At 59.3% G+C, this 13386-nt stretch overlaps 1 protein-coding gene across 1 annotated transcript; it reads right to left on the minus strand.

Annotated features, from left to right (window-relative positions):
* Window positions 1–4: 4 nt before the first annotated feature.
* CARHSP1 (calcium regulated heat stable protein 1) lies at window positions 5–13386 on the minus strand. Its single transcript, XM_069569906.1, has 4 exons — window positions 13102–13386; window positions 5018–5182; window positions 4240–4362; window positions 5–2184 (listed from the first exon to the last, which is right to left on the minus strand). Exons 2-4 carry the CDS (start codon window positions 5173–5175, stop codon window positions 2022–2024), a joined length of 444 nt encoding a protein of 147 aa, XP_069426007.1. The 5' UTR covers window positions 5176–5182; window positions 13102–13386; the 3' UTR covers window positions 5–2021.

The following is a 13386-nucleotide window of genomic DNA, read 5'->3' on the forward strand; positions in this document are numbered from 1 at the left end:
ACACTCTGGCAAAACCATTTATTGAGAAAGGTGCTGGTGAGAGGAAAGACCTGGAGTCAGGAATCCGGATTCTATCCCCAGCTCGGTCGCGAACACCATCCATCCTCCCAGAGCCTCTGGGATAACTGAGATTGTGGTTTCAGTGCGGAGGGGTCCCTTCCAGCCCTCACGACACAAAGTGAGAATGGAGCATTTACAAAGGAGTCTCCCAGAGAGAGGACCCACACGTCACCTGGAGGAGCAGATCCGACTTCCAGCCCACTAGCAGGCTGCTGAGGTCACATGGAGGACCAACCTTGTACCAGGGTGAGGGCAAGGCAGTGGAGTCGCCTGAGGGAGCGGGTGGCAAAGACGCAGGCTCTCAATCTCAAGGATGGGTCTCCAGGCGACTTCACTCAAAGTGTGGTCCATACCCAACAGACAGGGGTCTCTGGGGGCCACCTGGGGACCGCCCAAGGCTGGAGGGGAGATAGCCACTGTGGACCAGCAGAAGGCAGAGTGGGGAAGACCCTTCAAGGGGGCACGAAAGGCCGGGAAAAAAGATCAGCTTCCTTAACTGTGACATTTCACTGCGCACTCGTAACCAACACTTACTAGCCTACTTAAAAACAACTCCGGTAGTCATTTCGTGATGTATGGAAATATCAAATCGCTGTGTTGTGCACGGGGAACTAAGATTGTGTTGTAGATTAGTTATACTTAAAAACACACACACAACTCCACTGGTCCTCAGCAAAATAGCTCTGGCCTCTGACCCCCTCGCAGAAATTCAGATACACTGGATGAGGCCCCACTATCTTTCAAGGGCTCGCGCCTCCCTGTATTGCCAAATGGACCCTTGACTACATATTTCATGGGTGTGGCCACATATTTCAAGATGTGTGAAACATGTTTTTCCCATATTTCCCAGCTATTTCTATTTTTAAATCACAACTAAAGCTGAACCAAGCCACACCAAAGGAAAGCCTTAAGGATCTGTTTACTGGAAATATCCACAAAGGTCTGCAATGTCAACAGCAAAGTGCAAACAGAACTGGCTCCGGCGAGAGCTTGAGTTCTTAAAGGAAAAAAAAATCCTAAGCAGTTCACACCAGTTTTCTAGAAAACTCCACCAAAGGCCTATTTCTCCTTCAACTTGTGACTTCACCAGGCTCCCAGGTAGCAAACCACCTGCTCTTTTCTAGACGGATCCCAAGAAAGATCCCTTTGGAAACAAACACCCTCCCGGTCTCCACACTCCCCACCCCTCCCCGATGGGTGGCTGAGCCAGGATTGCTCAACCACAGACAGACAGACAGGACCAGGCTTCAAAGAGAATGAGGACTCTGAGCACACGGCTGCCACATGGAGGACTCAGGGCTGCCAGACACCCAGTTTCACCTCCTGCTGCAGAGACACGAAGACCCCCGCGCTCCCTGCCCCCAGCCCCTTGGAACAACCAGCTCAGAACCAGAAAAGTCTGCTCTGCCCAGGGCCAAGGAGAGACTCACGCTTGGGGGCGGAGGGCGGGATGGTGCGTACACTTGGGTGAAAATTCTTCCTGGGAAATCACGCAGGGTTCATGTCACTATCCAGAGAACCAATCTGGGGATTCTCAGCCTTCAATCCGGGGCAGGGGGTGGGACCGGGGGGGGGGGGGGGGGTGCGGGGAGCAGTGGGGGGGCGGGGGTTGTGGGAGGGACTGCGGGCCAGGGAAGCCGCCGACCAGGCCCCTGGGCGGGGCTCAGACCCTCCACTCAGCCACCAGGGAGCGCCTCTCCTTTTTCAATGCTTTTAATGTTTTTCAGATGGTGAGGTGTTGGTTGCGGTGGTCGTCGGAGGCTGTGCTGGTGGCCGAGGGCACCCCCGTGCCCGCCCCCGTCTCCAACCCCTTCCTCCAGGAGACACTTGACAGGGACTTCGCTCCCCCCCTTTCCGACGCCCCATCTCAAGCCGCACAGTTGTCCTCTCCCGTCTGGTCCTGCCTCCTCCTGCCCCGGGGCCTCCCGAGAGCCAGGGAGCCAGGGTGCCTCCGGCCGCTCCTAGGAGCTGACGACGTGGCCGGACCAGGTCTCGTGCTTGGTGCCCGGCGCCAGGTGGGTGATGACCACCTCCACGGCCTGCAGCTTCTCGTTCTTGGGCGGGATGGAGCACATCTTATAGGTGACCTCGTCGCCTTCCATGGGGACGTACTCCCCCTCCACGCTGCAGGGCGAGGAGAGACACTCAGGGCTGGCGCTGGGAGAAGCCGGGACTCCGGCCCTGGGGGAGGAGCTGCCCCCCACCCTGGCCCTGTGGGAGGAGCCACTGGGGCCCTTGGGCGTGACCCAATCAGCTCCTTTCCCGGGACCTCGGCAGTGGAGACAGAGATGGAGCCCCGCCCCCAGGGATGCTCACAGGGCAGTTACACGTGGGCGCCCTGGGCCTTATGGATGGAAGAGCCAGGAGAGGCAGTCTTGAGCCTGAGAATCAGAGTTGGGGGATGACCCCGCGGGGGTTTCCTGAGCAGCCGCCACAACCCCCCGCCCGGTCCAGGAGTCCTGGAAACCAGGCTGCACCTCTGCTGTTCAGCTCCTCAGAATCCCACGGAGCTTTCCAGAAAGTCCTTTTCCCTCTTTTTCTACAGGATATGAGTCACCATCTCACCCGGGATGAAGAGGTCCCCATCTTGATGCCCCCTTGGCTTTACCCACCACCCACCACCCCCCAGGAGGAATATCCCCTTCAGATCCTGAAGGCCAAGTCCAGTCAGCTCTCCCCTGGGACTATAATATGGCCTTGACTGAAGAATCACATTGCAAATGGCGCTGCCCTCTTTGCTGTGGCCACCAGGAAGCTCAGGAGTAAAGGTACAGCCCCTTGCTAGCAGTGAAACCAAATGCCATCTTTCTTCTCTGCCCCAACTGCCTGCTTTCCTTACTAATTTTTCTTGGCGCACTGTGTCTATCCTTTTCAACCACTACAACTCCTTCCGGAATAAGAGGCAATATAGATATGTATTTCTACATCCACATATGATTCATACGTATGTCAAAAGGCGTTGCTTTAGCAGCATCCTTGTGTCTGCATTGTACAGGGGGTCTATGAAGACCAGGCATGTAGGGATGTTGGAGGAGAGTAAGAAAGGGTAACTTTCCCATCTCAGCAGACATTTGCAAAGGAGACTAATTTCAAAACATGGTTTCTACATATTGTCAGGCCTGCTGTGTGGGGTACTTTGCCTGCCACTGACAAAAAGATTGGGGGGGTTGCTGAGGTCAAAGATGGGGATGGGGTAGGGGAGGCGATTAGGTCCGCACAAATTTGCAGGCTGCTTAGAAGACCAGAGGTGGAGGACAGCCTGCAGGGCGCCCTCCAGCCCCAAAGCCGAGGATGTGTGGGCCCCACCCTGGGCGCCCCGCGCCCCCCCCCAACCCCGGCCACCTTCTCTCCCCGCCAGGGTTTCCAGACACTCAGGAAGGAAGGACGTCAGTGAGCAAGTGGCAGGAGAGAGGGTCCAGCCCCACACTTCCTTCCTGGAGCACAGTTCAGTCAGCCCCCAGCCTCACCAGGGCAGGGCCCCCGGGGGAGAGCAAGCACCCACGCCCAGGCCAAACACAGGCTCACAGGACTCCCAGGGACACCCAGGCCTGCCCACCAGACACACACAGGCACTCAGACCCACCCCAAGGTGAAAGTCGCTCAGTCGTGTCCGACTCTTTGTGACCCCATGGAATACAGCCCATGGAATTCTCTAGGCCAGAATACTGGAATGGGTAGCCTTTCCCTTCTCCAGGGGATCTTCCTAACCCAGGGATCAAACCCAGGTCTCCCACATTGCAGGCAGATTCTTTACCAGCTGAGCCACCAGGGAAGCCCAAAGGAGGTTCTCACCTCACACACACATACACACAGAGACACGCACACACACAGAAACACACACAGAGACACACACATACAGAGACACATACACACAGACATATGCACAGAGACACACATGCGCGTACACACACAGAGAAACGTGCACAGACATATGCACACACAGAGACACACACATGTGCACCCACAGACACACACACACAGTCGCATCCAGTGTCTCACACGCTGCCACCACCACGTACAGGCTCACACCCCCAGCCCTGAACACTGTCACACAAGCCTGGCCCATACAACCTCATCACACTTGGCACCCACCCAGCAGAGTTCACACACTCCTCCTGCCTCCTCCAGGCCACAGCGCCCACCCTAGCCCCAGAGCACCCGGATCAGCTGCTGACTCACTCGGAGATATGCAGGAAGATGTCGGGGCCGCCGTCAGCCGGGGTGATGAAGCCGTGGCCCTTGGACCGACAGAAGCATTTGCAGACTCCTTTGTAGACCGGGCCCTGGGAGGCCCGCACCGTCCTGACAGAGAGGGGAGAGCATGAGGGTCCCCCAGCAGCCCTCCAGGACAGCCCCTTGCTCTCAGGGGCACACGCAGCTCTTTCCAGTTCCCGCCCACAGCTGTGCCCCAGGGCATTCTGGGCAGGGCCACCATGTACAGTTGTGCAGGTTATGCACTGCACAACTCTGGGAGCCATTCAGAGACCCTGGGGACAGTGAGTCTCAAGCTTTTCTCAGGCCCCAGTGTCCCTGTCTGAGTAGAATCCCCTGAGCATCCCTTCAGCATCCCTCCCTCTGAAGGCTAACTTAACAGCAGCCTCCACATGTTGGCCTGAGCTTTGCACCTGCCAGGCGCCATGTGGGTCTCCTGCAGCAGTGGCCAATCTGCTACTGTCCCCGTTTTGCAGCCGATAAGGTCAAGGGCTCCAGGGGAAAAGGGGCTTGTGTGTGGTTAAAGCCCGATGATCTAAGACCCCAGCGATTTCCTATCCCTGGCCACCCTCATCCCTCACCCACAGCTCACGATAGGCTCAAGGAGGGGCCTGGGGGCGGTGCGGTGCGGGGTTTACAAGGTGCCTGCCCAGCTTCCCACCGTCAGCCCTTTCCCAGTCCACAAGTTTCCCATGTGACAGACAGGGACACGGAGGCGACCCATCTGAGGAAGCCCGAGACTCACGCTGAGTAGGTCCTGGTGCGGCGGGTGGGCAGTGGGCTCGGCACCACATTGCCCCGAAGTGGGGACGGTGAGCGATCCCGGGCCTGTTGGGTGTCCAGCAGCCCAGCCGAGGACTGGTGGGTGGGGGGCTGGGATGGAGGAGGAGGCTCAGATGACATGGCTGACCTGGAGAGAGATGGGGGGCTCTCAGGGCCTCACGCCTTGCTAGGGGGGCTCTCCAGATGCCTCCCCACGCTCACGCTAGACAGTGTGTCATCTGAGACTTGAATATTCCTCTGGCTGTGGAATGCAGGCTCCAGGCTCACTCGGCATGGACGTCACCTGCTCCAGAAATGCACCCGCTCGTCCCAGTCGGGGCAGGTGCCTGGTCTGCGCTCCTGTTGCAGCCGTGCACCTCCCTCTATGACAGCTCCACACAGAAATGCCACAGGGACACCACTGGCCCCCTCTTTGTGCCCAGGACCCACAGCACAGGCTCTGGCACACTCGGCATGCATGCGAACTAAGCTGCTTCAGTCGTGCCCGACTCTTTGCAACCCTATGGACTATATAGCCCAGCAGGCTCCTCTGTCCATGGGATTCCCCAGCAAAAATACTGGAGTGGGTAGCTATTCCCTTCGCCAAAGGATCTTCCCGACCCAGGGAACGAACTCAAGTCTCTTAGCTCTCCTGCATCAGAAGGCAGATTCTTCACCACTAGCACCACCCAGGAAGCCCTGGCACACTCAGGCACTTGGTAAATTCTTGTGAAAGGGAGGGAGGGAGGGAGGCAGACAGGACAGGCAGGAAAGCTTCAGTGCCAACCACCTGGATGAGGACTCCGCCACTCATCAAACATTTCCCAACCCCTACTAAGTGCCGGGCACTATGGGGAAGGGGAAGCAAAAAAGGGACCCGCACTCAGCGCTCCTTCAGGAAACTCGGGGACACAAATCAGAAAGGGCTCAGACCCCAAGTCAAGTCCGCGTCCAGGAGGAACCCCGGGGGGCAGGGGGAGCAGGCAGGGGCATTTCAAAGGCAGCATCTCCAGCCACCAGGCCCCTGACTCAGATCCAGGCCCTAAAGTTCATTTCCACCCAGCCCGAGTCTTCGATTGCTGCTGAGAAATGGAATTCCCTCTGCGACCCCTAACATGCATCAGAGGCCAGGGGCAGACCCCGCTGGAGAGAGAGGGTCTACATTCCTGTCTTGAGAGCAGCACATGGCCGCTGTACCCAACTTGCTGGTGGCCTTGGCTCAAGGCCATGACGAAAGAGCCAAAGCCCAGGACCCAAGGGCCTTGGCTGAGTCCTTTCTGCTGTCTGGGATCAACTCTGCACATTGGTGCAGCTGGGTGGGCGTCACGCAGCACCTGCTCAGGGTTGGTGTTGGGGGTTCAGGTGGGGCAGGTGCGGGCCCCGTGGCCCCAGGAAGGAGAGGAGCCTGACTAGATATCACCCCCCTTCATTCCCAGAATGTCACCCCCCCATTCACAGGGAGTGGTGGGGCAGGAGCAGCCCCGCTGGGTTCTGAGAGGTTCACACGAGGTTTTCATATTAAAAGCACAAGCTATCTTTTAAACATCCCAGAGGTTTGACCCCCTCCCTCAGGCAACGTTTCCAGCTAGGTTTGAGAAAACTAGCAGCTCTGACAACCAGAGCCTCCAGTCCACCTCCCCACCACCACCCCCATCCCCCGCCACTGCCCTGGCTTTCCTGGTCTGCAGGCATTCATGCGGCCCAGGGCACCAGCTTTCAACCTGTATCGCCCAGCAACACCCCTCTGCCCCCACCCCAAACCGTCTGAGAGCCAGGCCTGATTCTTCCGGGGACAGGCCCACCTCTGCCCCCCAAGAGGACAAACTGGCTCCCTCCACGTGGCCCCGCAGCCCCCTAAACACTCCCCTTTCCGGACTCAGCTCCATCTGGCTGAGAGGGGAGACAGCCAGCTGGCTCCCTGGAGGAAGCGACATAGTACCTCCTGACCCTTCTCTCAGCTGCGGCCGCGGCCAGGGAGGACCGCGAGTCCCGGGAGCCCCCACCTCAGAAAGGCCCCAGCGGCTTGGGGTCAAGGCTCCAGCATGACCCACCAGCACAGGTCATAGAGTCCTAGAATGTTCCAATGCCTGGGGTTCTGGGAAGGAGGCAGCTTCAGAAAAAGGGAGGGCCCCACACCCAGGACAGCCAGTGGGAACCACTGAGGCCTGAGGACACCAGGGTGAGGTGGGGAACAGCCCTCCTGACTCCCACTCAAAATCTCCCTCTTTTCCCTGCTGTCAGGAACCTCTGACTTTAAATCCTACCCTTCCAGCTCTGTGATCTTGGGCAAGTTACTTGACCTCTCTGGACCTTGGTTTCTGTATCTGGAACCTGGAGATTTTTTTTAACAGTCCTGACTTTATACCACCGTCAGTAAGTTGAAATGACATAATACATGTTTTAAGCATTCTGCACACCCTCCGCCCAGAACAAGTGAGCATTTAAGGATCAGCTACAATTGTTGTTATAACCGTCATCATAAAGTCATTCAACAAACATGTGCCTGATGGCAAGCCCTGTTTTTAGGCAGTAGAAACACAGACAGCGGGGTTTCCCTGGTGGTCCAGTAGTTAAGAATCCACCTGCCAGGGCAGGGGACACAGGTTCAATCCCTGGTCTGGGAAGCTTCCACATGCTGTGGGGCAACTAAGCCCATGAGTCACAACTACTGGGTCCATGCTTTCCAACAAGAAGCCCGTGCACTACAAGGAAGACCCAGCAAAGCCAAAAACAATAAACAAACACACAAACAAGGGTGGGCCATTTGTAAAACAGAGGGAGGTTCTTCCAGTGTGGAAACAGCCTGTGCAAAGGCCCTGAGGTTGGCAGGGGCAGGTGTGACTAAAGGCCAGCAAGAAGACTGGGGGTTGGGGGGTCACTGGGGAAGGAGGGGTGAGAGGCAGGAGATGGGTGGGTGGAGGGACAGGCCAGCTCAGGAATTAGGGCATCATTGTCGTCCCCATGGGTCTCCACTCTTCTTGCTCATGTCCATCCATCTGACTGTTCCCCTCTCCCCACCTCCCCGTAAAGCAGGTCTCAGTTGGGGCCCCCTCTGTCTCCTCCCCAGCCCCTTTGACTCTCTCAGGACACCCAGTCCAGCAGAGATTCCAGTGGAAGCCCCCAGCTTGGGGACAGAGCAACCCGAGGGTAACACGGAGTCCCTCCACGTCCTGGGCCCCGACACTGGGGTTGGGACAGAGCAGGGTCCCTCTGACCAGCCTCGGGACCGGGAGCCCCCACTGGCGTTCACGTGCACTGTGAGCCGGGCGCCGGGCACAGCCGTGCTGCAGGTGGGGGCTGCGCGCATGCGCACTTGCCAGTGGGAGAAACTGAGGCACAGAGGGCCGCAGAACCTCCGGGAGAGAGTCGGGGAAGGGAGCAAGGGGCTTCAACCACCACCCTGCCTGCGCCTCCAGAGGGCCATCCGTGCAGAGCACAGCTGAAGCTGGCGTAGACCTGGATGGGAGCCAGCCACCCTCACCGGCCTGCGGGGATGAGGGGCGGGGACAGGGAGGAGTGAAGGGCCTCTGTGTGGGAAGGCCTGGGTTAAAGTCCAGCTGTAAGGCAACCAGCTCGCGGAGGCAGGAGCCGGTCACTCAGGAGCCGGCTCTGGGGTCGGCTGCGGCCACCTCCCGCCCCAAACACAGATGGGGGCGTTGAGTATGCAGCACCCCCCCCCCCCGCCCCCGCCACTCTCACACTTCCAACCAGCAACTGCTCTCCCAGTAACGCCAGGGGGCGGGGCTTGAAGCTGGTCCTGGAGGAGGCAGAGCCCACCCTCTGCCACTAGCCACAGGTCCGAGGCCTCTCGCCTTCCTACAGCTTCATCAACTCTCTACAGCTGCAGGCAGTCTGCAGAGGGTCACCTGAGACTGAGGCTCTGGGCCAGACCTGAGATGGGCTTCAGGCTTGCAGCAAATTCAGACCAGGTGTCATGCCCAAGGCCTGTCACGGCTGCTGAGCTGTGTGCACACATTTCTGCATGAGTGCATGCACATGTGTATATGTGTGTGGCTGTGTGTGTGGTGCACCTGTGTGTGTGGTGCACGTGTATGTGTGCACATGCATGTGTGTGAAGCCAGGTACACAAGTGTGTGCATACATGTGAACACCAATGGACTGGGCAGGGAGGGGTGCAGGGAGCCACCCCGCCCCCGGCACCAGAAAGGCCTTTACCCTGGAAAAGGGCAGGAAGGGGGCCTCAGCCCAAAATAGCCTGGGAATTTCCCACAGGCCCTGTGGGTCCTCCAGGAAGGTTTACAGAGCTCAGCTGGGCATCAGGCTCTGGTCTTCCCAGCCCCTCTTCCACCAACCCACACATCCAGGGACTGGAGACCTACCCAGCCATGCAGAGCCCCTGCCTTCCTGCCCTCTCGGCCTCAAGCCCCACCAGTCATATCAAGGGCAAGTCTGAAGCTTCCCTGGTGGCTCAGTGGATAAGAATCCGCCTGCCAATACAGGAGACAAAGGTTCGATCCCTGGTCCAGAGGAGCAACTAAGCCTGTGAGCCAAAACTATTTAGACTGTGCTCTAGAGCCCAGGAGCCAGAACCTCTGAAGCCCCAGTCCCTGAGCGCCTGTGCTCCACAACAAGATAAGCTAAGCGATGATGAGAATTCCTAGCACCACAACCAAAGAGTAGCCTCCTCTCACCTCAATGAGAGAAGAGCCCACGCAGCAACAAAGACACAACACAGCCAAAACAAAATAAATAAGACAAGTCTGTCTTAAGTCACGGAACTGGTTGCTGACTCCAGGAAGGGATCCTTGGCAGTGTTGTCGGTCATGTACACTTTAGTGAAATATTTGCAGTTCATTTCACAAGGTTCCTCCATTCTTGGTAGTTTTCAGGCCCTTGATGGCAGGAAGATCGGAGTGGGAGAAAGAACTGAGCTTCTTTCTCAGCCTGGCAGCAAAGCCAGATCTCATCAAGCCTACTCTGAAAACTGGGGTGTGGAGCCTTCCCTGGGTTTCTGGATGGGGGAGGCCAGGGCAGGGTACCATGTTCAGATATCTCCTAGCCAGGGGGCCAGGCCCCTGCTGGCAGGTGGGAATGAGTTCCAGCCCACACAATGGGAACAGGACAGAACACTTTCTTAAGACAGATATAGGGTCCCACATTCTGCATTTCTAAGGAGCTCCCCCCAGCAAGGCAAGATTGACACCAAGTAGTACTGGTTATGGGGTTACTGGCCCGGCCCACCTCTCAGCCAGCATAAGAGGGGCACCAGATGAGTCACAAAGTCACCCTAGTCCACCCAGGTGCTTCACCTATAAACTGAGGCAGAGACGCCGCCCTTCCCCTCTCCACCTCCAGCGCAACTGAGTCCCAACCCCGCAGATTGGGGTCACTTGGGCCAAACGGGTCAGTAGGACAGCGGGGTCCCAGGAAGCAGGAAGAGGTTCACGAAAAGAGCCCCGAGGCGGGCTTGGGCCGCACTGCCCTCCACTGCGGCCGGGGAGAGCTGGGCTCAGATGGGGGAGGGAAGGGTGGTTGGGAGGGGGAAAGAGAGAAGGGGAGGGGAGGGGCCAGTGGGCGGGGCAAGGCGAGGGGCGGGGCAAGGTGCAGGAAGGGCGTGGCCAGGGATGGGAGGGGCTCGGGAGCAGGGAAAGGGCGGTGCCAGGGAGAGGGGAGAGGCTCGGAGCCAGGAAGGGCGGGGCCAGGGAGAGGGGCAGTGCCTGGAAGAGGGACGAGGAGTTGGAAGGGGGGATCGGAGCCTGGCAGCGGGAGGTGGGAGGGGTCGAGGGGAGTTGAGGCGGTGGAATCAGGGGAGGGGGCGCGAGGGAGAGGCGGCCTGGCTGGAGCTGGCCGCGCCCGCAGCAAAGAGAAATACGAACAAGGCACCGAGGTGCATCTGAGATGCCCGTGCCCGGGGTGGGGGGCAAGCCCAGCTGGGAACTACTCGGCCGCCCCGGAGTGCTGGGAAGAGGCCGGAAACCCGAGAACTAGCGACCGGGAAGCCGAGGCGCCCTCCGGCACAGCCCCGCCGTTAGCGTGCCCGGCCGGCCCGGCCCGGCCCCCGGCCTGGGAGGCGCCCAAGCCCCTGTGGGTAACTCGAGGCCGATTCTGCATCTCCATCCCATCGCCCCCCTCTTCCAGCCTTCCTGTATTCCATCTTCGCCTCCATCCAGGGCTTCGATCAGACCTGAGTCTCAGGCCTAATTGTGTTCTTCGCTCCCTCTGTGACCCCTCTGGCAAGCCACCTCCCCGTTCCCTGCCTCAGTCTCCCCATCTATCAAATGGGACGGTCCTGGTGTAGCCTCCCAGCCCGGTGGACAGAGGGTGTTGTACAGGAGGGTGCCAGATACAACGGCTTCAGGCAACAATAGTCGAGCCGCTAATGGTAGCACTGCCAGGCTCCGGCCGTCTAGAATAATCCCTCCCACGTTCGTCTCTGCTGATGGCACACAAATCGAATGCCCTGAATGCCCTGACTCTGCCGCTCGGTGAGACAAAGACCGTTCCCCTCTCGAGAGGGCCTCCCTCTTCCCCGCCCAGGCCTCAGAGCCCGGCGATGGGCCTGGCCCAGCTCTTCCCGAGCATCTACTCGGGGCCGGGCTTCGCGATACTACAGGCCCTGTTTCTGCTCCGCTGGGGCTCCGGGGAGGGTGATAAAGACCGCAGCATTAAGAAACCGCGGCCATCAAGGCCGCCCGGGAAAGGCGAGCCTAGAGGGGGTTTGGAGAAGGTCCCTGGGCCCGAGGAAGGAGCGCCTGCTTCAAGCCCTACAGGGGCCATGGGGAAGTCATTCCTAGCAGAGGGGTCTGCAGGGGCACAGGTTCAGGGACAAGGAGGGAGGGCGGGTGCCAGAAAGGGGCTGGGACGGTCTGGCTGGGGGAGAGAGATAACAGAAAACTCTGGTGAAGAGTATGGGACTGAAAAGACAACGAGGACATCAATGGGCGATTTTAAGCCCGGGGTTGATTTGAACCTGTTTTTACAAGATCCCCTGCGTGCAGGGTAGAGAAAAATATTGGAGAGGCAAGACTGGGAACGAAGAGACCAAGAAATATATATATATACATTTTTTTTTCAAGCAAGTAAAAAATGTAACAGTAGCTAAAGCTCCCCCACCCCAGTCCTAGGTCAGCTATCTCCTTTTATTCTCACACACCCCTTTATGGCAGGGAAACTTACATCCCCAGCCTACAGATGAGGAAACGTAGGCTCAGAGAAGTTTTCTATGTTGCAGTGAGACCCTCCTGCCTGTGGGAACGGAGATCGTGCCTGGAGGGGGCTGAAATCCAGCCCCCCACCCCACTCCCAATAGAAACATCCACTCCAACCCTAGATAAGCTATTGGGGGCTTCCTTTTTAGAAATCAAAACAAAAAACCGTTGCATTTCCGGCCTGAAAACTTGGGCTGCCAATGAGGCCCGCAGGGAGGGAGCCCGTGGGCGCGGGTGAAGTTTCTCTGCACGGCCTCGGGGGGCCCCCCCCATCCAGGCGCAAACACCCCGGGTGAGCGGCCGGCAGCTCCTCCTCCCTAGAGGCGGCCAATCGCACGGCGCCAGGATGTCCCCGCTCCCTCCCCAACCTCCTAGCCAGGCCTGGCAGCGGTCCCACCGCCGAGCCCGCAGCTGCCGCGTCCAGGCCTGGCTGGGGGGCTGGCTCCACCTCCCCGAGCGGCGCCCCCGCCCCGCGCGCCTCGCCCCAGCGCCTCGCGAGTCACCCCATCCAGCTCTATCCAGCGAAAGCAAGGGGAGGGTTGGGGGTGGGGGCGCGGGAGGAGAAGAAGAGGGGTTTTTTTCTGCACCAAGAAAACAGGTGGCCAGGCGGGAAATGCAACCAGACGTCCGCCCCAAATCCCTCGGGCTGCTGCCACACCCACCATCCTCCAGGCGGGGATGAGTAACCCGCGCTGTCTAAACAGGCCACTGCCGCCCGAGCATTTCCGAGGGGCCCAGAGACCCAGCCAGCGAGCTGGAAGACCCTCCAGAGTGGGGGTGAATGGGGGGCAGCGGGGGCAGAAGAGGCCGAGGTCCCATGCCGGAGGATCTTGGGCCTCCCTCAAAGCGAGGGCACCCCCACCACGCCCTTTCTGGGGTCCCCAGAGAAGCTCCCTACCTGACGGCTCCGCTCCACCAGACGCTCAGCTTCAACTGCGGGGAAAAGAGCTGGGGAGGGGGCGTGGTTGGCGGGGCGGGCTCGCCGAGCCCCGCCCCTGACCCCCGCCCCCGGGAGCTCTCGGCCAATGGGGCCGCGGCCTCGAGGAGGGGCGGGGCGGGCGGGACCAGTCCCTACTGGACCTTTGTGTCCGCTCGCGGGACTGGCGGGAGTGCTGGGCGCATGGCCTGGGGCGAGTGGGTGGGGGGTGGCCCGGGCTCTCGTCTGTGCTGCACACCCCCGGCC

This window comes from Ovis canadensis, chromosome 24 (genome assembly GCF_042477335.2).
Source record: "Ovis canadensis isolate MfBH-ARS-UI-01 breed Bighorn chromosome 24, ARS-UI_OviCan_v2, whole genome shotgun sequence".
In the NCBI taxonomy this organism is placed as follows: Eukaryota; Metazoa; Chordata; class Mammalia; order Artiodactyla; family Bovidae; genus Ovis; species Ovis canadensis.

Excerpts from the sequence above, each read along its gene's own strand:
- CARHSP1 (XM_069569906.1), bottom strand. The coding sequence starts at position 5,175 with ATGTCATCTGAGCCTCCTCCTCCATCCCAGCCCCCCACCCACCAGTCC. Across the intron at positions 4,363-5,017 it reads CGCACCAGGACCTACTCAGC|GACGGTGCGGGCCTCCCAGG; the intron begins GTGAGTCTCGGG and ends CCTCTCTGTCAG. Across the intron at positions 2,185-4,239 it reads ATCTTCCTGCATATCTCCGA|CGTGGAGGGGGAGTACGTCC; the intron begins GTGAGTCAGCAG and ends CTCGCCCTGCAG.